Here is a 23134-nt window from a genome sequence, read left to right on the forward strand (position 1 = left end):
TCAATTTCTTTTCAGAAGCTTCTTTTTCACATTTATTTATTTATTTCACATTTATTTTACTTATAAACTAAACTAAATCCAAACGATCTGAGCTAAAAATACATTTTTTGGGAAAATTTTATTGGAAAACGTGGGCAAACTTTATTATGCTTATGGATACAATTTGATCAACAGAGAGGGAGAATTTTTTCTCTACTCTTTTACGGTTCCTGGCTGGGTCTGAAAATTAAACTGACAAAGTCAGACTAACAGGAAAAAGCGCATTTATTTAAGTTTTATGTGACATGGCAACCCCCATAAGGAAACGAACACCCAAAGAATTAGTGAAATCTACTTGCCATAATAGTGGGTTAAAGGATCAGAGGCAGGTGCAGAAAAGCAACTGAACTACGCGGAGAGGCTGAAGGGAGCTATGAATTATTTTAACAAGGTCAGCCTACATAGAATTCTCTCCATCTCAATTTCTTGCTCTTGTTGGGCATAAAAATGTTACCTTCCTTCTCAAACAGGGAATACATCTTTCACATAGCCATTTAATATCCTGCTTTTAAGAAAAAGAAAGAAGGACTGAGCGTTTTTCCTGTATTTGTTGTTCTTCAAGTACGTTTATCTCAAAAGTCAATACACCGGAGTGGCATATTTTGGGGTGATGTCCTCTGAACTCCTTCAACAGTCAGTGGCAGCAACAGCCTGTAGGAATAGGCTTGTAAGTACGGGGAAGCCCAAACAGCAGGGGCTTAAACAAATCAGAGTTTGTCTCAAATATAAAGAAGCGTTGAGGTGGGCAGGAAATGGTTGGCGCGGGGGCTCCACAATGGCATCAGGGTGCCCTCTGCCTCATTTCTGCTCTGCACTTAATAGTGCTTGCTTGCATCTTCATTCCTGGTACCTAATGGTCTTACGGTGGCTGATGCAACTCCAGGCACCTACTCTCCATTGCAAGGAGCAGAGGGTAAAGATGCCCTCTTTTCTCATGGAGCTGGAGCTTTTCCAGGGACCACACCTAGCATACCGCTTCTTATCTTATTATCCATACTGGGCTGCAAGACAGCTAGCTAGGGAGTAGGGCTTGTGGATTACAGATGTCCGTAAACCAAAAACACAGCAAAATACATACATATGCAAATCACAGTGAAAGATGTAAACATGCAAATTGTGGGCAGGATTTCCTCTTTTGTTGTTGTTTCTTTAAAACGAATGTATCAGTTGTCCATTTCCAATAGGCTGATTCTTATTCAAAACCCAAAGTTGTTCTGTGGGTGTGGGTATTTCTGACCAGATCCCATGAGTTCAGCAATCTTGTTTGCTACATCTGTAGAATGTTCTAGAATGCCTAGCTTGACTTACTCAGTTATGGCTTTTACAGTGAATGTCGGTGATGTTTTACAATTTTAGACTGGCAATAGGCTTAGCATCTATGCTTGGGCCTTGAACTAGTATTATTCCCTGAATGTCTTTTAAACATGACGATATAAATTAGCAATTAGAATCTAGAAGGTGAACAATTAACTGTTTAATCAAACTATGGGGGAAAAAAGCAAGGAAAAATATATATGCAAGAAGACTTGTGTGGGAAATTCAAATAACTGAATTTTAATATAGTTGGTTTAATAAAATTGTAGAACAAAATAATTCTGCCTATGTATATGTGTGTCTACAATGAATATATATCCTGATATATCCTGGTGTTATTTGAGAAAACAAAACCGCAGTGGGTTTATTTGTGTGTATAATTTTGTAAAGAGATGTGACCATGTAATTTTATTTATTTATTTTTTTTTTAATTTTTTTTTTCAACATTTATTTATTTTTGGGACAGAGAGAGACAGAGCATGAACGGGGGAGGGGCAGAGAGAGAGGGAGACACAGAATCGGAAACAGGCTCCAGGCTCTGAGCCATCAGCCCAGGGCCCGACGCGGGGCTCGAACTCACGGACCGCGAGATCGTGACCTGGCTGAAGTCGGACGCTTAACCGACTGCGCCACCCAGGCGCCCCGACCATGTAATTTTAAAAGAGAATGAGTTACGTGTTCATTCTCTTTGAAAAGCGTAGATTCGTATTTCTTGGTTTGGGGGAACAAAATACTGATATTTTAGTGTTTTCTAAAGGAAATATTCCAGAAATTTGATATTTTTTCATTGTGAGATAATCTACGATATTCTTCTAGTTTCTATTATTATGTTTCTGTTATATGTGATATATTAACATGTATTATTACAATATGTTACATATACTATAAAGTATGTACTCTCCTCATGCAGTGCTCAGATGTGCACAGAGTTAAAAGCTCCTGTATTTTTTACACCTAATCCAATCTTCATGAGCCCACTCTGCTACCTAGATTGTAATGTGTATCTAGGCTGGGTCAGGTCCCACTTGCTTAAAACAACATCCCAGCGTCTTAGGTTTTAAATACTCTTCTAGGTGAACACTCACCAATGCAGCTGCTGATAGTCTCCTCCTCTCTTCCCGGCCCTCACCCTAAAATCGTACAGGGGCAGGTGTGATTACTAGTTCTTGGTGTGGGGAGGGGGGCACCCAGCTTGAATGCCTCCATCTATGCTGGCGTTTATATGGTGCGTGTGTGTCTGTGTTGGCCTCTCAACTGCGGGCTTTTTAATTTGATCCAGTTCCCTAATGACCCTTTGGGTGTCTGGTGCATCCATTGCCAGGTAGAGCTGACATGAATTGACGTGAATTGACATGACCACCGAGGTCCTCCGCCCTCACCCGAGGCCTTGCTCAGGTAGTGATCTCTCTGCATCTGCGATTCCTGAGCATGCAAAGAAACCCCGATTCTCTCTCTGGCCACCTGTCCTCGCCACTGCTGCATATTCACCACGAGGTGCTGTTAGATGGGACTGCCATGGAGATTCTCTGGAGGCTTCCATATTGCACACGAGTCAGCCACTGTTTCTCCCCAAGTTCTCTTACTTTCTCGGCACCTATCACCACGTTCCCTAAGTGCTGTTCCAGTGCCTCGTGGATGTAGACGTGGCCCAGAGTGGTGGAGGACAAGGGGTGGAGAGGAGGACCTTTGCATCCGATCTCCTTTTCCTCTCTGTGTGTCCCCTTCTGCTCCCATAATCCAGATAGGAAGGCACCCCCTTTCCCTGCTTTTCTGGGAGACATTTATACTCTTTCATTCTCAGAAGGGGAAAAAGCTTCCCACGTCAGCCTCACTGCTAGGAAGGTCGCCCTCGGTCATCAGAGAAACTCTATAATCTGGGTCAGCCTGGCTTGCCTCTTGATGTAGCCACAGGATGATTTGTAGCTATGAATAAAAATGTTTTGGATTAATACTGCCTAAAAAGAATGCTCAATGCAGAGTATATACCTTCTCCTTGTCCTATTGAGCGAAAATGAAAATGGTCAGATCCTAGACACATCCTCATTATTTCCATTTTTATTGAAAGGAATTAAATGTACTAATAAAAGTTATTTTGAACATGCATGTCCATAGAAACTTGTAAAGGGTCTGTGTGTGTGTCTGTGTGTGTGTGTGTGTGTGTGTGTGTGTGTGTGTGTGTGTGTCTGTGGATACATTTCTACATTGACGAAAAGAAAAAGGCAGCTACATCATTCCATTTTCTATTTCTCAATTATATAGTATATAATAGTATATAATGCACATTCTTCTGTCAGTTTATGAGTATATAGTTTCATTTAGGCCCATGTCAGTAGAAATCATCGTAATTATATCTTCAGTAACTGGAGAATGAATATATTTTGAACACCCTAAATATCTTCTAGTTAAACCAAGTTTTCAACAATTTAGGAAATTAGCTTGATAGATTCAATAAAGTCCATAATGTAAAATCGAGGAAGATTATGAAATATTTTTTTAAAAAAGTTCTCATGAATAATAAAAAATGGTTTGTGTAGATGAACATACATATGTTTGCATTTTTTGTTTGTTTGTTTTTGACTTTGACTTTACATCTCACGTGTTTTATACTATTCCAAACCAAATATACCATATCAGTGTCTTTATTTCAGGGCCATATGGTTTCTGAAAATAAATGTGTATCCACATTGTCTCTTACAACAACCTGCTTGCATTGTTGGGAATTTAATATGTGCTGTAAGGATTTATCCATGATGTAAAACAAAATAAAAATCTGTGACACATTATAATTAAAATAAGTAATGACCCCAAAAGTGATAATTGGTGGAATGTAGTATTTAACTGCAACTATTTCCAGCTGGTGTAGTGAAATTAGAAGTCGGTACAACTTTTGAGAAAATAGGCAGTAAGACAGATCTCCTTAATGCAAAGCAGGTAGCTTTGCACTGATCAAGCTTATTAGTTTGGTATCTGATCTTTTTTATTTAATTGGAATAATATGAGTTGATTTTCAGATTAATTGGGAACATGTGTTAGCTAACATAGTGTTCTTTTTATCTACTTTACCTAAAATGACCTGAGCTGATTTCCTAAGTATTTCATCTTAACCAACTGAAAATCTGTGCTTGGTAAGATACATAAACACCCTGTAGGGCACAGAACCATGTTGAAGTATGATTGCCGTCTTCCTGAACCAACCAAAAAATGTACATGATTGTGCTTTACAACTAACTAATCTACTCTCTCAGTAGATTTAAATGAATAGAATCAGTAGGTCTAAGGTGTCACCCGGGCATTTTTAATGATTAACCAAGTGATTCTGATGTAAATGGTTTTCAGACTACACTTTAAGAAATACATAAGCTAGAAATTATTCTATGTGCATTTTTACTTAATGATTCTATAAAGAGAGACATGGATTCTCCTCATGTCATACACAGTTACTAAGATACGGAGAAATACATCTACGTGGTCTGTAAATTTCAGTCCCTATTAGCACAAAATGGCGGACTCGTTTAACTTTCCAGATTACTTGGTGATCCAGCTGTCTTCTGCGTTACTCAACTACAATCCGTAGTCTTTGAGCACCAAAACAGTCTGAAAACATCATATACCAGTGTCAAGAATGGGGATTTGAAAGAATAGGATGGAAATCCATTTAGAAGATTGACAAGGAAATACAGATAGACTGGTATAAAGAGGGTCAGACAATTTGAAGGAAAGTCAGCAGACTCTAGTGTGGCTGCTCTTAGGTTTTGACTCCACGCTGTCACTTTTAATGTCCTGTTCACCCTCAGGCAAATTGGGAACTACTACTACTATAAAAACATCCTTTTACTGGTTTTTTTTTTTTTTTCAACGTTTATTTATTTTTGGGACAGAGAGAGACAGAGCATGAACGGGGGAGGGGCAGAGAGAGAGGGAGACACAGAATCGGAAACAGGCTCCAGGCTCTGAGCCATCAGCCCAGAGCCCGACGCGGGGCTCGAACTCACGGACCGCGAGATCGTGACCTGGCTGAAGTCGGACGCTTAACCGACTGCGCCACCCAGGCGCCCCATTACTGGTTTTATCTCTTACACAACTTTGAGAGAAATAACATTTGTTAAGCTGTTTTTTGTTACAAAAGCAAGGTAGCCTTGTTGGAGAAAATTTGGAAAATATATAAAAATTAAAAGGAGCAAATTAAATTTTCTGTGTGTCATTGAATCAGATCCTATTTGGCTTTATAGAGACCCACACATATCTACATACAAGTGTGAGCTTGTGCTCGTGCATCTTTTAAATTAAGTAGTTTCACGGAGATACGCACACAGAAGAATGCCCAAACCTCCCTTGTGCAGCTTAACGAATTTTCACATAGTGAACACATTTATGTAATCAACACTTAGAGCAAGAAACAGAAATCAGTTGGCCCCCAGAAGCCCAGCCTTATGACTGTGGCATTCGCAGCCAACCTTCTTCACAGACGTGACCCTATTCTGACTTCTCTCACAGTGGAGACATTTGCCAATCTTTGAAATGTATACCCTGGGAGTCACATGGTGTGTGGTGCTTTGTGTCTGGTTTCTTACACTTTGCCTTATGTTCATGAAGATCATCCATGTGGTTACTTGTTACAGTGATTTGTTCATTCTCAGTACTGTATATTCTACTTTACACAGAAAACAATCTATATAAGCATCTTTATGGCTGGGCATTTAGGTTGTTTCCTCATTTTGACTAGACAACACTCTTCTGGTCATCCTTGGCATGCCTTTAAATAAAAATTTTACTGGACTTTTACAGATAAAAACATGTACAAATCATACTGAATGGTTGTATGAATTTTCACAGAATAAACCCACCAACGTAGCCAGCACACAAATAGAGAAAGAACCCATTATGGATACCCAAGATGCATGGTAAATTTAATTACTCCTAGATATTGTATGTGAAAAAATAATAAATCTTGGGGTAAAGTCATATTGCTCAAAAGAGGATGTACTTTTGCCTCTGTTAAAATAGGAGAAAACCACCCTAATTCAATCAGAGTTTGAAAGTTGGGTTTTAGTCACAGTGAGGCATGGTCTAGACCCCATGAAGAATTATTAAGAGAGTGTAGAACTTCAGTGATCCCAACGGGAAGGAGGGGACATTTCCCAGGTCCTTGCCTCCTTGGTGGCTGAGGAGTGCAGTGTTTGACCCCTCGGTCCCTGATGGCTGTCTCCTCAGTCACTCCCTCTGAACCTCGTATTTCTGCTCAGCATGTCAGCCTTTCACCGCACATCATTTGCAAGTAGGACAAGCTGTGTTGGTACCTTTTAAAACAAAATTTGGGTAATTATTTTCTCCTGCTTTTTTTCTACTACTTTTTATTTACATCTTGTCACATAGTGTCGTAGCATAACAGATTTTTCAAGTTCCAGGTGAGAACTCTTTCTTGCTCTGGTTCTGGCCCCAGGCTTCTGTGATCTACCCCACACTGTGACAGAGCTGGGGGCAGGGCATTTGTTCTCAGGCTTTGATTAGAGAGAACCAATTCCTGCTTGGCTCACATCTGATGTTCCTTGATTGTGCAAAAGTCGTTGACCTACATAATAGACTCTGGTTGCAACAGGCCAAGGACGTACCTTTTCACCAGGTAGTACATACTACTGGCAGATGTGCCTGCTTACCTTTTTCTTGGGCTGTATGATCCCAAGGTAATCACTTCACTCCTGGTGTATGATGCTCAGACTCCTGGTTTATATGTGAACCCCGAAAATGATGACTATCGTATTTTCTGATAGCACTTACTTACCTGAAAATACCCACTTGATGCACTGTGCTCTTTTATAATGTACAAGTTTTACTTTCTAAATAGTGAAAAATGTAAGTGATCAAGGCTACGGAAGTGTTACATTTCAGAGAAAAGGAGGTACACGTGTGTATAAACAAAAGCTTGCCACCCATAAAATGTGAACAAGATAAAGGCAAAATCACTTCCTAAAAGTAAGCCTCCAGGAAATACTTGACATTTTCAAGAAGATGTTTGCCCTTTAATGTCATCATTTGCTTTTTCCATGTGGGTTTTTGAGGTGCTTGAAAATTGCAAGCTTCCTCCTTTTTTTTTTTTTTTCTTTTTCCTTTTTTGGAAAGCTAGGGAGTAGGAATAGTAATGAGATGCTCTTCAGCTAGACAAATGCCAAGATGGCCAATTAGCTGACATCAAAACAAAAATAACTCTTTTCACATGGGATCTTTTTTGTTGTTTCTTTTAAGACCTCAACTGCCACGGTAAATGTGTTAGTGACAGATGTCAATGACAACGCCCCAGTGTTCGATCCTTATCTGCCTCGAAATCTGTCCGTGGTCGAAGAAGAAGCCAATGCGTTTGTGGGTCAAGTAAGGGTAAGTGGCGCGTACATATCAAGTGCATTTTTTAATTGAATGCGTTTCATATATTTTAATTTCAAAAAGACATTCAGCTAATGCAGGGTACAGTGGACCATTAGAAGTGTTGAAAGCGATCAGCGAGATCACTTGGGTATGAGGCGAAACACCAGTAAAGTGCCTTCATTCTCAATCACAGTGCCGGATACTCTTCCATATTTTTTTCCCCGTAAATCGCATTGTGTCCATTTGGCTTTACCTCGTTAAGCTTGTTGATTTACATTTTAGGACCATCACGTGTTTTAAATGTTGATTAATTTAAAGTATTCTTTTCTTACTTAATATGTATTTTTATTTTCTGGAATTATACTAAGATATTTGTAGAGAAATATGTGATAGCTCTACCATTAACTATGAATTTGTAGGTGCATCCCTCAAAATACAGATGTTGGGAGGTAAATTCATCTGGTTGTGTAAACATGCCCTCAGCATTCTCTGGGTACCTGTATTTCACACACAACTTTTGTCCAACGTGTTCTCCTTCTTGACTTATTCATTAGCCAGTTTTTATTAGCCAGTTTCTGTAGTTCCTTTGATGCATAATCCCATTTTTCTTATAGCAGGGGCAATATTTCCTCAGCTGGGCCATACTTGGTCTTGAACTTGGTAAAGGGTCTAGAAGCCATAAGCTGAGGGCACATTTTGAGGATGACACCCCTATTGTGAAGCATCTACCTGAGATGAGGCATCTGTGTGGGCCACAGGCAAGGGAAGAACCCTTCTCTCTGAAGGAGTGGGGCACCCCAGCGTGCAAGTCCAGACTTTGGGATCGTACCCTTTCCCTGTTAATGCCGCAAGCCGTGAACAGGAGGTTTTCTGGTGCTTTGAAGCAAGCCTTCTCTACCAGGCAGCTGCACTTCCAGTCAGACATAGGGTCTGGCATTCGGTCCAGTTTCCTTTCTGGCTGCAGAAGAGGAGGGCTTCTTTAAACAGTCACAAAGACCCTCTGCCTTCCACACCAAGCCCCGGGGGTTTCGCTAAACAGTTGGAGCTCATCAGTGTTTTCCCTTAGAGCTTTGACGATAACTTACAACAACTTCACAGCCATTATCGTCATCATTGTCAGACTCTCTCTCAAATCCTGCGGAGGTCACATAAGGCATACGTTCCCTTGTGCTTTTATGCCACCCCAGCTCGCCACAGGGGAGAGGTTTGTAATTGTGCCGCGACAGTGCGCCCGGGAGTCTTGATGTCATGTAGCCAGTAAGCCGTCAACTCCAGAACCCTGTATAATAATACCTCTGGCGTCAAAACTCTCACCATGAACTCGGCCAGAAAAGACCTGTAGACAAAAGATTGAGGAGTTCAAGTGACACTAACAGGAAAGTGAGGAAGTGATGCAGGGAAAAGACAGGTACCAGTGCAGGGCTGGCTACTGCACAAGTCCTCATGAGGAAAACTGGAGCTCAATCCCAACAACAAATCTAGGAAATCATATGGCCCGGAGTTATCAATCCTGAGAAGCGAGGGAACTGGCAAATTTATGCACGAAACCCTGACAGTTCTCAGTCACTGATGCTTTGGAGGGCATTTTCAGGACTTCTTGCCTCCAGTGCAAACAAGCGGCCAGCTCTCTGCAGCTCAGATACAGGAGTATTCAGTCAGACTGCACACACCAGCAGGTAGAAGTTGGCCAAAGAGTATACCTGCTCTGAGGGCCACGGGTGGGGCACTAGCAGTTTCGGTAACACCAAGCAGAGAAGGTGATAAAATCTGAGCGGCATGTGCAGAAAACCCAGAAAAGGAGGCAGTGCTGGCATTTACTCATGAAGGATGAGTATTCACGAGAAGAAAATTGGGAGGGGTTGGAAGCTGTCTGGCAGGTAATTGCATGAATAAAAGCACAGACACAGAGCACTGACATGTCACATTACAGGAAATTAGATGTGCCGCATCGTAAAGATTTCTCTGCGCGTTTGGAGAAGGTGGTGGGGGGACCCCTGCAGGGCGTGACGGATGGCGTCACTAGATTTTTATAAAGCTTACTCCTGGGTAGATTGTAATGGGAGATTCTAAATTCAGAAAGCTGTATTTAGTCACACCTACCAATTATTCAGAAAGAATAAACAGGTGCTGAAATCACTTAGGGAAAATTATCTTTTCCATTTCTCATACTTTACTTAACATTGGAGAGTAAAGGCCATATAGAATATATAATTAATCATAAGTAAGTAGGCATTAATATAATGATTAATTTTTCGTAATTTTTATTTTTCCTTTCTCTTTATTTTCATCACTTTCCCTGGTGATTCTTCATCTTTGAAGGAATTATAGCATTAAGTTTGTTTCTTGTATCCTACTTCTAAAATTCAACAAGGAATGGTCTTTGTAATGTATTTTGGCATTAAAAATTGAAGTACAGGGGCGCCTGGGTGGCGCAGTCGGTTAAGCGTCCGACTTCAGCCAGGTCACGATCTCGCGGTCCGTGAGTTCGAGCCCCGCGTCGGGCTCTGGGCTGATGGCTCAGAGCCTGGAGCCTGCTTCCGATTCTGTGTCTCCCTCTCTCTCTGCCCCTCCCCCGTTCATGCTCTGTCTCTCTCTGTCCCAAAAATAAATAAACGTTGAAAAAAAAAATTTTAAAAATTGAAGTACAAACGCTGGCACTCATAATTTGATAAAGCAGTAATTGTCATGGACTTTAGGCAATAACATCTTTTCACAAAAACCTAAAATGACTGAAACTAAAAAGGAACATGAAAACGTGCAAAGCAGGTGCATACTACTGATTCCGCCCAGTCCCACGGAAGTTGTAACGTCCATAGGATGGGATTTTCATGCATCCTAGCAGTCTCCTGTTGCTACCTAATGAGAATTTTATGATACATTAATTTCACTAAATGACTCCTGCCCTGCTGATAGAATTTAATTCTAGTTGTCACCAGAACTCTATGAAGACACACTTAAAACCAAAATACATATGGTTATTTATTGTACTGAATTTGAGTTACCGACTCCAGAGTTTTTGTTCTAATGATGTGCTGGTGTGTTAATCCACTGTTTGCATTCCAGCGCTAAAGGCACTTTTTATTTACTTTTTAAGGTACTAAGGCAGTGTCGTAGTAACTCAACTTTATTAAATAGGGAATACTTCTGAAGCAATATTTTTGGATTGTGCAACGCAAAGTTTCATCAGCATGTTAAAAAATAAACTCCCAACTGCAACGTTTTAACGGAGAGCTCACTATACGCCAGTATCATATACCGTACTCAACTTTGAAAACTATTTCCATATTGCCAGGGCACTTGTAGCAGTGGCATTGTTGGGGAGAAGAGAATGTGTGCAGAGTGAAACCTAGCAAACACAGTGAGAACACACTCTGTGTCGATGTCAAGTGTCATCCTGGTGATTTACTAAAGGACGAGGAACGCCACAGAGGAATAAGTGGCTGTGTCAGTGTTCATGGGAAAATGTATTCATCTGCAGTATCTGGACAAATTCGTGAGATTCTAGGTTGGAACAAACAAGGCCAAGAAAGATACCAGGTGGAGATGACCCAGGACAGAGCTGGGCTGAAGAGGCAATTTGAGAACAAGTCAACAGTCTGACAATAATGGAAGATCTGTTGAGAGGAGTTCTGGAAAAGTGATTAGGAACACGTTGAGTTCGGACGGGGAAGACCAGGGGGGCTGCTAGAGAGACCCGGTGTGTCGGCGTAAAGTCTTGTTTAGTGTTTAGTGCCCTGCACAGCATGTCACGGGGGGAGCGTGTAGGGAGATCTGCGTGCATATTCTGATGGTGGACCACAAGCGTGCCCACAGGGCATCCCCGGTGAGGTGTTGGTTGTAAGAGGCCTCACACCAGCCACGGACAAAATCCCTGCCCATTCCAGATCCCGGGGTATGCAGAGAAGCAGCAGAAGACACATGCTTGTGTGTGAGAGACACACAGAGAGAGATTGTATATTAGAGAGGATCTAATAAATAATATATATATATATATATACATATATATATATATTAGAGAAGATATGTATACACACATATGTGTATATAGAAATACTTAGGTATGTAGGTATTATTGTTAAATAAGGTCAGTAGTTGAGGGTAAAGAGGCTGGGTCTACTGTTGAGATTATGTCATTTCTTTTTTTTTTTTTAAGTTCAGTAAACTGCTTAGATGTGTTTCCCAGACCCTATTTATCGCTAAATCAGAAGGACCCCCAGGAAAGGTTCACCCTGATGTGTGAGAGTCAGGCGGCCAAGTTTGGTCCCACCACACACCCTGGGTCTACAGACGTGGGCCCTCAATGCCATGGATGCCATTTTCATTGATCTGCTCAAAGAAGGTCTGACAGATGGACCCCCGAGTCTGGGTGAGAAGTGCAGAGGAGATAAAGGGGAGACCTGTTTCAGTAAACATGGTCTCCACTGCTGGGTCACCAAAAGGACCTCTTTGTACTTGTCCGACAGAGTTTAGCCTGAGGGAGGAGAAGCTGTTTTCACTTTGGGACACGTGCCCAGGAGGCACTTTGTGGAGATTTGGGGTGAGTGGGAGGTGAGGCCCCCGGAGGCCTTGGAGGCTCGTCCAGCTGCCTGCCCTCGGACAGCAGCTCGTGGAGAGGTTCCTCAGGGGCCACAGTTCTGCTGAAACTTGTCCTGTTTTTCAGAATAGCCTTGGGCATGAAAGCCCACACAGCGGCAGTGAAGGCACACTTGGAAACCACACTGTCTGTTACGTTTAAAGCAGGTTCTTAGCAGTGTAGATGATACAGAGTGAGCCACTTCCTGGCAAACCTCTAATCGGCGCCTTGCAGAAATTCTTATGCTTCATGGACTTCTTTAGCTCTAAGCGACAACAAGAGAGGCCCTGAGTCAACAGAATGTTCTTCCAGTTCTAAAACAAAAGTGGCTGTATTTGTTTAACCTGAAGCATAAATGCAGTCCCAGTGTGAGGTCCGCAGGCTAAGTCCCAGCTGCGGGAAAGTGCTAGCAAGCAGTTCAGTCTCAACCCTGAAAGCAATTTTAACGTCATTAGTGCACGGCAGTGTTTAGAAGGGGAGGGCGGGTGTTCGCTTTAAAAAGAAATCGGTGGGGTGTCTGGTGGCTCAGTCAGTTGAGCGTCCTACTTCGGTTCAGGTCATGATCTCGCGGTCTATGAGCTCGAGCCCCGCGTAGGGCTCTGTGCTGACAGCCCAGGGCCTGGAGCCTGTTTCAGATTCTGCATCTCCCTCTCTCTCTGCCCCTCTGCTGCTCATTCTCTCTCTCTCTCTCTCTCTTTCTCTCTCTCTCATAAATAAACATTAAAAATTAAAAAAAAAAGAAATTGGTGTTTCCTCCAAATACACAATTTAATATGAAGCAAAGTAAATCTGAACCTCACTGCTGTGTCTCTGATGAATGTCCTTGTTGTCTGTGTGGGGCTCTAAAAATGAAATGAAGGTGGGGAGCTTTATGGTGTTTTATTTATTTTTTGTAGCTCACTCTGACATTCAACAGTGCCTAAAACTATAATACTTCTTTTTTAAGTGGGCCACAAGTGGGGGATTTTATGGGTTCTCTTGCCAAGTCAAACTATATAAGGCAAATACTGTACTCACTCAACTAAAGAAAGAAGCCTGCACAATTTGAAAAATTGGTGACCTGTATTTTAAGGCTGTTACCTAAAAATATTTATAATGGAGATTTATCTGTTGCTTGTGAATATTTTTTTAATGTTTTTTTTTTTAAGTTTATTTATTTTGAGAGAGAGAGAAGATGAGCAGGGGAGGGGCAGAGAGAGAGGGAACTTGAGCAGGGGCGGGGGATGGGCACAGAGAGAGGGAGAGAGAGAATCCCAAGCAGGCTCCGCTCTGTCAGCACAGAGTCTGACATGAGGTTCAATCCCAGGACCCATGAGATCATGACCTGAGCTGGACGCTCAACCGACTGAGCCACCCAGATGCCCCTAAATATTTTTGAAACTCAGTCAATCTTTCAGATTCAATTAGCAATTCATAAATGAAATAGAAAATTTTGTGCTTATATTTTTGCACTGTTTACTTGAGACCTGTCCTTGGATCAGCTTTTAGTCTTTCTATCGGCTGTTATAATAAATACGTGTGCGTGTGCCTGCGCGTGTGTGTAAACATTCATAGGTGTGTATAGCCCCAGAAGTATGATGAATGATATCCACCCCCAACCTGATGGTCACCTCCATATTGCCAAATGTCATCTTTATCTGGATAACTTCACTGGTACATTTCAAGCCGATCTCTCTTCCCTTTTTCAGACCCTACTAACTATCTGCTCTCGGTTTCCATATTGAAGCACACCTGATTCCTCCTGCCTTTCCCTGGCTTCATTTGCTTCCTAAACCTTTTATTTTAATATGTATAAGTCCCTTTTTTCTAGCTGCATTGAGGTATAATTGGTATTTAAAACCCAGCACATGACTCATGTATACAATTTGATGTGTTTGAGTTTGGATATATGGATGCATTCTGGTTACCATGGCCACAATTGAGGCAACGGACATGCCCGTCACCTCCAAAACTAACTTTGGCTCTTGTGCGTGTCTTCTCAGTTGGCTTTCCACTTCTACACGTTCATTCTGGGACATTCCCTGCACCTTGTACCCCACAGCTTCTAGAACATTTAGATGCTCATGTCTTCCACAGCTCTACCCCTTAGCGTTTCTGCTCCTTTAAGCTACGGCTTCAAATAAACCTATATCTGTAAAACTAACCCACCTGAGTGTCTTAGAGATGCCTCATATCCAACATGACTAACACCGAACCCTTGTCTTCATGTTCCCCAGACAGGGCTTCCTCTCTGGAATTCTCCATCTCAACCTGTGTGTCTCCTCTTTCTTCCTCACTGTGCATATCTGGTCCCTCGCCAGTCCCGATAATTCTCTGTTTCTCACCTGAACTAATATCATAACCTCTTTCTTTTTAAAAACACAGAATTTAGTTTATTTTTCTATCCTGAAAGGCCACACTACATTTAAAAAATATCTTTATAGTTTCTTGACTTTATTGCTGTTTTTTTTTCACTTAATTGATTATCCTGACGGTAGTCTTTGATACCTCCTCGTTATCCTTAGTGCGCCTGCTGGACCGCTGTCTCTAGCCACCAGTTCAGCCACAGGAAGCACCTCTCAATGCAGAAAACAAGGTGTACCTCCCGCTGCTACTTCTCCAGCTTTCCCTGCATCAATGCTCACCTGCTTGCAGTTACTAATCATTATTCTCAGTAACTCCGCCAGGTCTCTGCCTCTGCTCACGCACCCACCTTGATTTCTTCCTTCTCCATTCTTTATTTAGAGAACTCATCTTTGACAATCTGGTCAAATGTAGTCTCTTCCAGAAAAACTTACCTAAACTTTTCCATGTCCTAAATGATCTGTCCTCATGGCCCCATTTATACTACGCACAACGTTTTGATAGTGCTTACCAAAGTGTATGGAACTGATCTATTTATCCCAATTTCTTGGAAACACAGACTGTGTCATATTGATCTGAGAGAACTGATACTCAGCCCAATATTTGGTTCTTAGGAGATGCTGAATTAAACTAGACCTAATGGATTAAAATGGTGTAAAAGCACATTTTTTTCGATGAAGATTGAGATATGTTGTAGAAAGACAAGAGGTATAATATATGTCAACATCTGCAAGTACATATTTGGCTTACCACACACACATATGCATAAATAAACAAAGACAATGTTTTGATATTGGGTATCTATCTACTTTTAGAATTTTTTTATTCTTGAGAGAGACAGAGACAGAGCGTGAGCAGGGTAGGGACAGAGGGAGAGAGGGACACAGAATCTGAAGCAGGCTCCAGGCTCTGAGCTGTCAGCACAGAACCCGACATGGGGCTTGAGCCCACGAACCGTGAGATCATGACCTGAGCCGAAGTTGGACGCCCAACTGACTGAGCCACCCAGGATCCCCAACTTTTAGAATTTTTTTAAACACAGTTCGTGTAGTATAGAACATAGGGGGTTAATTTAAAAAGCAATGTTAATGCCAAGAACAAGTGAAATTTCTAATCAGCCTAGAGCAAAATCTTTACCACCAGGAGACAGGGAAACAATAGGTTTAAGAAGATTACTTAGAGGAACAATGTAAGAGATACACTCCCAGCCAGTTTGGTCATGTGTTTGGAATTGTATTTTCTACTCACCCGTTTACCGTATATACTCTATTTAAATTATTTAATATTTGTCTAAGAAGAAATACTATTTTTGCCTCACAAACCCTTGCTCCATTCATCTCGCTGTGCCTTTTAATGCCACATTACTTATTTATGAGATCCAACTTTATACAAATTGCACTTCTGTTTTATAGACTGATGAAAATTCATGGCCTGTTCACTTTGGTTGGGTTCGGTTATCCTTTGGTGCAAATGTTACAGCCCACTACAATTGCTTACACCGACTTTACTGCCTGAGGAGGACGCTTGCCAATCAACTTCTGGTTTTACAGGAGGGATCCCAACTGTTTCTGAAGCTTTTCATTAAGACCAAATCTCATCCTTTAAACTTTAAGAAAGATGTGTAATATATAGAAAGGGATTGAAAGATACATGCACAATTTATTATAAGGTACACATGCGTGCAAGTAAGCCCAGGCACGTAATCCTCACTAGGAGAGCCCCCTGCCTACTTCTTCCCACTTTCCCCCACCTTCCATTAACCCCTGTGATTAGTTTCTTGATTTCTATTGTAGACTGACCAACTCACTAAGCTCCCATAAACAAGATAGTCTAGTTACATCTTTTTTAAATTGTCTATAAATAGAATTGTAGAGTATGTGTGCTTTCGTAACTGCCTTTTATTCACCTTATCTTTTTAAGAGTCAACTTTCTGCCCATTGAGTCATGTATTTTATTTCCAATGTGCAGTTATACCATAGTTCATATTCACATTCTTACTATTGGCAAGTGCTGGAGTGGTTTCCAGTTTGAGGCTATTATAACCAATGCTGTTGTGAATACTTTCATATAATGTTTCCTGTGCACATGTGCCTGAATTTCTGTTATGAATATGAGTATATTTAACTTAATTGAAAATCCCAAATCGTTTTCCATACTGACTCTGATAGTTCTCCGAGTTAGTGATTGTCCCCGTCTACATTTTTGGTCTGTCAGTCTTTCTGATCTGAGCCAATTTGGTGTGATTTTGGTGGTCTCACACTGGAATCTTTATAAGCATTTTCCTGAAGAGATTGAATATGTTTTCAAAAATATTTACTTGCTATTTTGAATTTTTTCCCCAAAGTACTTTTTTAAATCTGGTATCCATGAATATATTGGATTGCCATTGATTTTCTTCTTGAGTGTCCTTTTCATCTGTGAGGATTCTTTATATGTTCATGACTTACTGTTTATTCCATATATTTCAAACATCTAAAACTCTAGATCTTGTATTGCACTTTCTTTTTTTTTTTAATGTTTATTTATTTGTTTTGGGAGAGAGAGAGAATGAATGAATGAATGAATGAATGAATCCCAAGCAGGCTCTGCACTGTCAGCGCATAGCCCAATGTGGGCTCGATCTCATGAATCATGAGATCATGACCTGAGCTGAAATCAAGAGTCTATTGCCTAGCCGACTGAGCCATCCATGCACCCCATGTATTTCACTTTCTTAAAAGTGTCTTTCGATTCATAGAGTTTTTAATTTTAAAACTTCCAACTTTATCCATCATTTTTATTGTTTTTTTTTTTTTTTTTTTTTTTTTTTTTTGCTATCCTTGGGCCATTAGGATATTTTTCTATATTACAAAAAGTTTGTTTTGTTGTTTGTGTTAGGTCTATCATCTGAAGTTGATCTTTGTGTATGATGTGACATACATACCTACTTTCATTTTCTTTTATATAAATACCCATTTATTTAGTAGGCAAGTCTTTTCCCTCTATTTTCTTCTAGAAGTATTAACAGTTTCAGGTCTTCTAAGTCTTTAATACATTTTGAGGTGATCTTTGTGTATGGTGTAATGTAAGTGTTCAATTTCTTTCTTTTGCATGTGGATATCCAGTTTTCCCAACACCATTTGTGGAAGACACTCCCTTTTATCCCTTGAATATTCTTGGTTCTTTTGTAGAAGATCAAGTAACTGTATGGGCATGGATTTATTTATGGGCTCTCTATTCTGTAACATTGATCTATTTACCTGTTTTTGTAGCTTTACAATATATTTTGAAATCAGGAACTGTGATACCTCCATTTTGGTTCTTTTTTTCTCAAGATTTCTTTGGCTATTCTGTGTCTTTATGGTTCCATATAAATTTTAAGACTGTTTTTCACCTTCTGTAAAAAAATGCCAGGGGTATGTTGGTAGAGATTTCATAGAATCTCTAATTGCTTTGGGCAATATGGACATTTTAACAATATTAAATCTTCCAATTCATGAACATGGGATGGCTTTCCATTTATTTATGTCTTCTTTATTTTCTTTGTCATCAATGTTCATCTGTTTCATCAATGTTTGTCTTTTTCATCAACATTTCATCTACCATGAGAGACAAAAATTATCAGGATAGAATGATAAAAGGTTCAATTCATTAGAAAGATAGTACTAGTTATGATTATATATGCATGAAGATCAGAGCATCTAAATATATAAGCAAACACTGACAGATCCAAAGTGAAAATTACTATAATAGTAGGAGACTTCAGTGTCTACTTTTAATTATAGATAGAACTTTGGGGCACCTGGGTGGCTCAGTCATTTGAGCATCCGACTTCGGCTCAGGTCATGATCTCACAGCTCATGAGTTCGAGCCCCACATCGGGCTCTGTGCTGACAACTCGGAGCCTGGAGCCTGCTTCAGATTCTGTATCTCCCTCTCTCTCTGCCCCTAACCCACTTGCATTCTGTCTCTGTCTCTCTCAAAAATAAATAAACATTTAAAAAAAATTAAATTATAGATAGAACATATAGACAGAAAATCAATAAGGAAATCGCATACTTGAGCAACACTGTAAACCAACTGGCCCTAACAGATATAGACAGAATATTCCACCCAAGAAGAACATAATATACCTACTTTTTGAATGATACATATTCTCCAGGGTAGATCACACGTGAGGATACAAAAATTCTCCAGGGTAGATCACACGTGAGGATACAAAACAAGTCTTAACAAATTTAAGAATATTGAAATTATACCAAGTACTTTTTTCAACAATGGTGGAATAAAACTAGAAATCAAAAACAGAAAAAAAACTGGAAAATTCACACATACCTGGAAATCAAACAGTAATTTTTGAAGAGTCAACGGGTCAAAGAAGAAAGCAAACAGGAATGTAGAAAATAGCTCAAGACAAATGAAAACAAAAGCACAACATATCCAAACTTAATGAGTGTATCAAAAGCAGTACCAAGAGGTAAGTTTATAGCCATAAATGTCTACATTAAAAAAGAAGAAAGATGTCAAATATACAACATAACTCTACACCTTAAAGGAATTAGAAAAGGAAATACAAACTAAGCCCCAATTAAGCAGAAGGAAAGAAATAATAAAGACTAGAAATAAATCAAACAGAATAGAATAACTGTAGGGAAAAAATCAATGCAACTAGGAGTGGTTTTATTTGAAAGATAAATATTGACAAACCTTTATCTAAATTAAGAAAAGAAGAAAACTCAAGGTCAGAAATGAAGAAATATGACAGCCGATGCCACAAAAATATAATAGGTCATGAGACTACTATGAAAAATTATAATCCAACAAATTGGATTTGAAGAAATGGATAAACTCCTAGAACCATACCTACCCAGACTAGATCATGAAGAAAACAAAAACCTGAAAAGTCTAATAATGAAGAAAGAGTAATCAGCGATCGGAAATCTCCTGTCAAATAAAAGCCCCAAATCAGGTGGCTTCACTGGCAAATTCTGCCAAACATTTAAGGAAGTAGTAACACCATTCCTTCTTAAACTGTTTCCAAAAGTTTCGAGAAGCTCATTTTATGAGGCCAGCATTGTCCTTATACCAAAGCCTGTTAAAGACATTACAAGAAAGAAAACTATAGGCCAATATCCGTAATGAACATAGATACAAAAATCCTCGACAACATATCACACTGAATTCATCACCACATTAAAAGGGTCATAAACCATGATACCATGATCAAGTCCCTGAGATATAACGGATGGCTCAACAGACACATCAATTAATGTGATACATGATACAAACAGATGAAGGATTAAAGTTACATAATCATCTCAATACATGCAGAAAAAGCATTTGATAAAATTCAACACCTTCTTATGGATAAAAACTCTCAACAAACCAGGTTCAGAAGGAATGTACCTCAATTTAATTAAGGCCATCAGTGGAAAGCTCACTGCTAATATTGTCCTCAACAGTAAAAAGCAGAAAGCTCTGCTCCGAGATCAGGAACAAGGCAGGGAGGCCCCCTCTCACCACTTCTATTCAACTTCGTACTGGAAGTTCTAGCCAGAAGTGGTAGTGCAACAAGTTCTAGTGCCACGAAGCCTCAGTTTGCAAGGGCAGGAATCATATATACCCTAGGTAGGTCATTCAGGATGATGGTGATGGAGGCCACTCATACTTCAAACCCTGATTCTCACTCTCACCTATTTTCCCTCTCAAGAAAAGTACCATATTGGGGCGCCTGGGTGGCGCAGTCGGTTAAGCGTCCAACTTCAGCCAGGTCACGATCTCGCGGTCCGTGAGTTCGAGCCCCGCGTCGGGCTCTGGGCTGATGGCTCAGAGCCTGGAGCCTGTTTCCGATTCTGTGTCTCCCTCTCTCTCTGCCCCTCCCCCGTTCATGCTCTGTCTCTCTCTGTCCCAAAAATAAATAAAATAAACGTTGAAAAAAAAAAAAAAAAAAAAGAAAAGTACCATATAATGGCCATGGCTTTCTTAGCCCTTTAAAAGGTCATCCCCAAAGTCGCCCTTAGCTGTTTCTTTACGAAGCCATTCCAATATCCTACCAGGCCAGCATGGTTGGATGGTACAGTATGTTAGGGCCAACAGATCCCGTAGTTTCGTGCACATAATTGTACCTCCTTTGCCATAAAACAAGCCCCTTAGCCTGAAATGATGTTGTGTGTAATCTCATGGACAAGAAATGAGGTATTTAATGCTCTTATGAATATTGGTTAAATCCCTGCTCCACCCTAGACTATGCATTAGCCACAATAAAGATCATAGTAAATGTGAGTCTTTAGGTCATCCACTTTGGGTGGTTTCTGATTATATATATCAAGAGTTACCCTTGTTGGCTGCCCTACTATCCTACCTTTAGGAGCGCCATGATAGGTTGGCCAGCCCCACAGATTCCTACCCTTCGCAGCCATTTACTTGCCATTCCATCCTTGCAAAATCCTAGGAAACATTTCATTCATCTGCCTTTGATGTTTGAGTATTGTCACCTGGATTCAGAACCCAGAATCCAGAACTCCGCCATTCACATTGACACTAAGGAACACAGTTCCATAGTGTCAGGGGAGGTACCTCTCTGTGGCCCAGAGAGGAGAACCAACCCCTGAGTATCCTGATAATGCCAATGCACCCCATGTTGCACCATTGTGTATTGTTTCAAAGAAGAGATGTTATTGAGGCCTTTCTGGAGAACAAAGTTAGCCAGTGACTTCTCAGATCTCACACAATAAATCCATATTAAAATGCCCTTAGCTTTGGGTCTCTGACCCCTTCCTCAAATCTCTAAGGCGGTTCTGGAATTTATACCTTGGTGATTATAAGCCATCGTTTTTTCTGGAGGTTCAGGGAGTAACCAGGAGTGAATTAGGATCAGCTCCAGATTCCCCTGCCACAATCTTAAGTACCTCAGATAGCAGTGAACTCTCTTGTTATTCGGACCTGTAATTTGCTCCCTTCACCCCAACAAGCACAAGAAGGATTCATTCTCAGGTCTAGTCCCCTGGATCCTGCCAGTAGTTGTTAACCATATCCTGATGTTCTTTTTGGTGGATTATCTTTTGCTTCCCATAGCAGGGACAATTAGCCATGCTCCAACTCGACCTTAGTTATTGATGCAGAAGCAATGAAAGTAGATAGTTATAGATCTCGAGGAGGGTGGACATTATCTTGTAAGATGTCTGCTTTATGTGGGATCATTTTATAATCTCCTGATGAGGTGACACTTCTGTCCTCTGGCAATAAAGAGATGGTGAATGTCTCTTTCAGAATCCCCAGAGGATTAAGATGTTCAAGGTTTTGAAGTGCTTCCAGGCACACATGCTCAGCTCAGCTCTCTTTCCCTATCAATACTTTGAGTTGACATTAGATGTGGCAGGGCTGTGAATGCATCTTTCTTTGTAATTAGGTCTTGAGCGCTATTGTGAGTACAGGCCATCCTCAGCCACAGGTCCGAGGCTTCTGTTAACGCTCCAACAGAGGTCGTCAGCTTTTACCTCATGCTCTGAGTTGATTTGGGTGGTTCTGAGCTTCATTTTCTTTTTCTAAAGATTTCTATTCCACTTAAAAACCAATCAACTCAACAATTCTTATAAATACCTAGAGACTGATAAACCTCAAACTGCATTAGCCAGCGCCTCACCTTTCCCTATAGACCATTCAGGGGAGGGTCATACATGACCCATAAATCACCCTCAACTTCCATGCAGTAGGAAAAGAGTCCATGTCAAAATCTCATATTGAGTATCTGCTTTCTAGGGTCACTTCTAATCCTTGGATGATCAAGTCCTTCTGAAACACGTTCCAAAAGCAAGCACTTCTCACTTATCCTTACCCACAGTCATTTCTCCCCTAGATTAAATTAGTAGTTTTGTTCCTTGTTGACCTGGGTCACTCCTCCTCTCCTATAGTCAATTTCCCTAGAAATTGCAAAGTTATATTTTAATGCAAATTAGACCCCAGAACAAAAGTTGTAGTTTTAAATGTAAATTAAGCCTCACCCGTGTGCTGCTCAAATCTTTTGGTGAATTCCCATTATAAATGAAATCCAAATTCCTTCCCATGGCTTACCTGTCTCCGCTTAACTGGCTCTCCCCTCTCTCTGATGCATTATCTGTCGCCCCACATCAGCCACACTGGGCTTGTTACAGTTATTGAACACAGCCACTCCCGCCTGCCTACAAATAGACTACTTGTCATACCTCTGACTAAAACTCTCTGACTCTCCATGTGATTCACATCCTCATTCAGATTTCAGTGATCCTCACTGGAGAATTTATCAGTTTTTTAAGTTCCTGTATTACATGTTGGACTACCCACACTGTCTGAAGCATCTGAAGGAAGGGATTTTTAGTATTGTTTTTTTCTTTTCTACTACTAGCATTTATTCTCTGCATTAAAAGGAAACAGTTCATCGACTTCTTGCTAAGTGAATTTCTGGTTCACTCTATATCAATCCGTCTTTTTCTTTTTTTTTTTTTTTTTTTTTAACGTGTATTTTTGAGACAGAGAGAGACAGAGCATGAACAG

The 23134-nt window shown here is 40.5% G+C and overlaps 1 protein-coding gene across 20 annotated transcripts in view; it reads left to right on the forward strand.

The window, feature by feature from the left end:
- The window catches only part of PCDH15 (protocadherin related 15), a 1244966-nt gene that overhangs the window by 987527 nt on the left and 234305 nt on the right, over nt 1–23134 (forward strand). For all 20 annotated transcript variants that reach the window (XR_006701343.1, XR_006701344.1, XR_006701345.1 and 17 more), the window contains one exon: nt 7594–7722. Coding sequence is in view for 17 of the 20 variants with exons in the window: in XM_045437154.1 (XP_045293110.1) it covers nt 7594–7722 (129 nt within the window). In the remaining 3 variants the exon portion in view is untranslated. The remainder of the gene's footprint in view (nt 1–7593; nt 7723–23134) is intronic.

The sequence above is a fragment of the Leopardus geoffroyi genome, chromosome D2, assembly GCF_018350155.1.
Source record: "Leopardus geoffroyi isolate Oge1 chromosome D2, O.geoffroyi_Oge1_pat1.0, whole genome shotgun sequence".
In the NCBI taxonomy this organism is placed as follows: Eukaryota; Metazoa; Chordata; class Mammalia; order Carnivora; family Felidae; genus Leopardus; species Leopardus geoffroyi.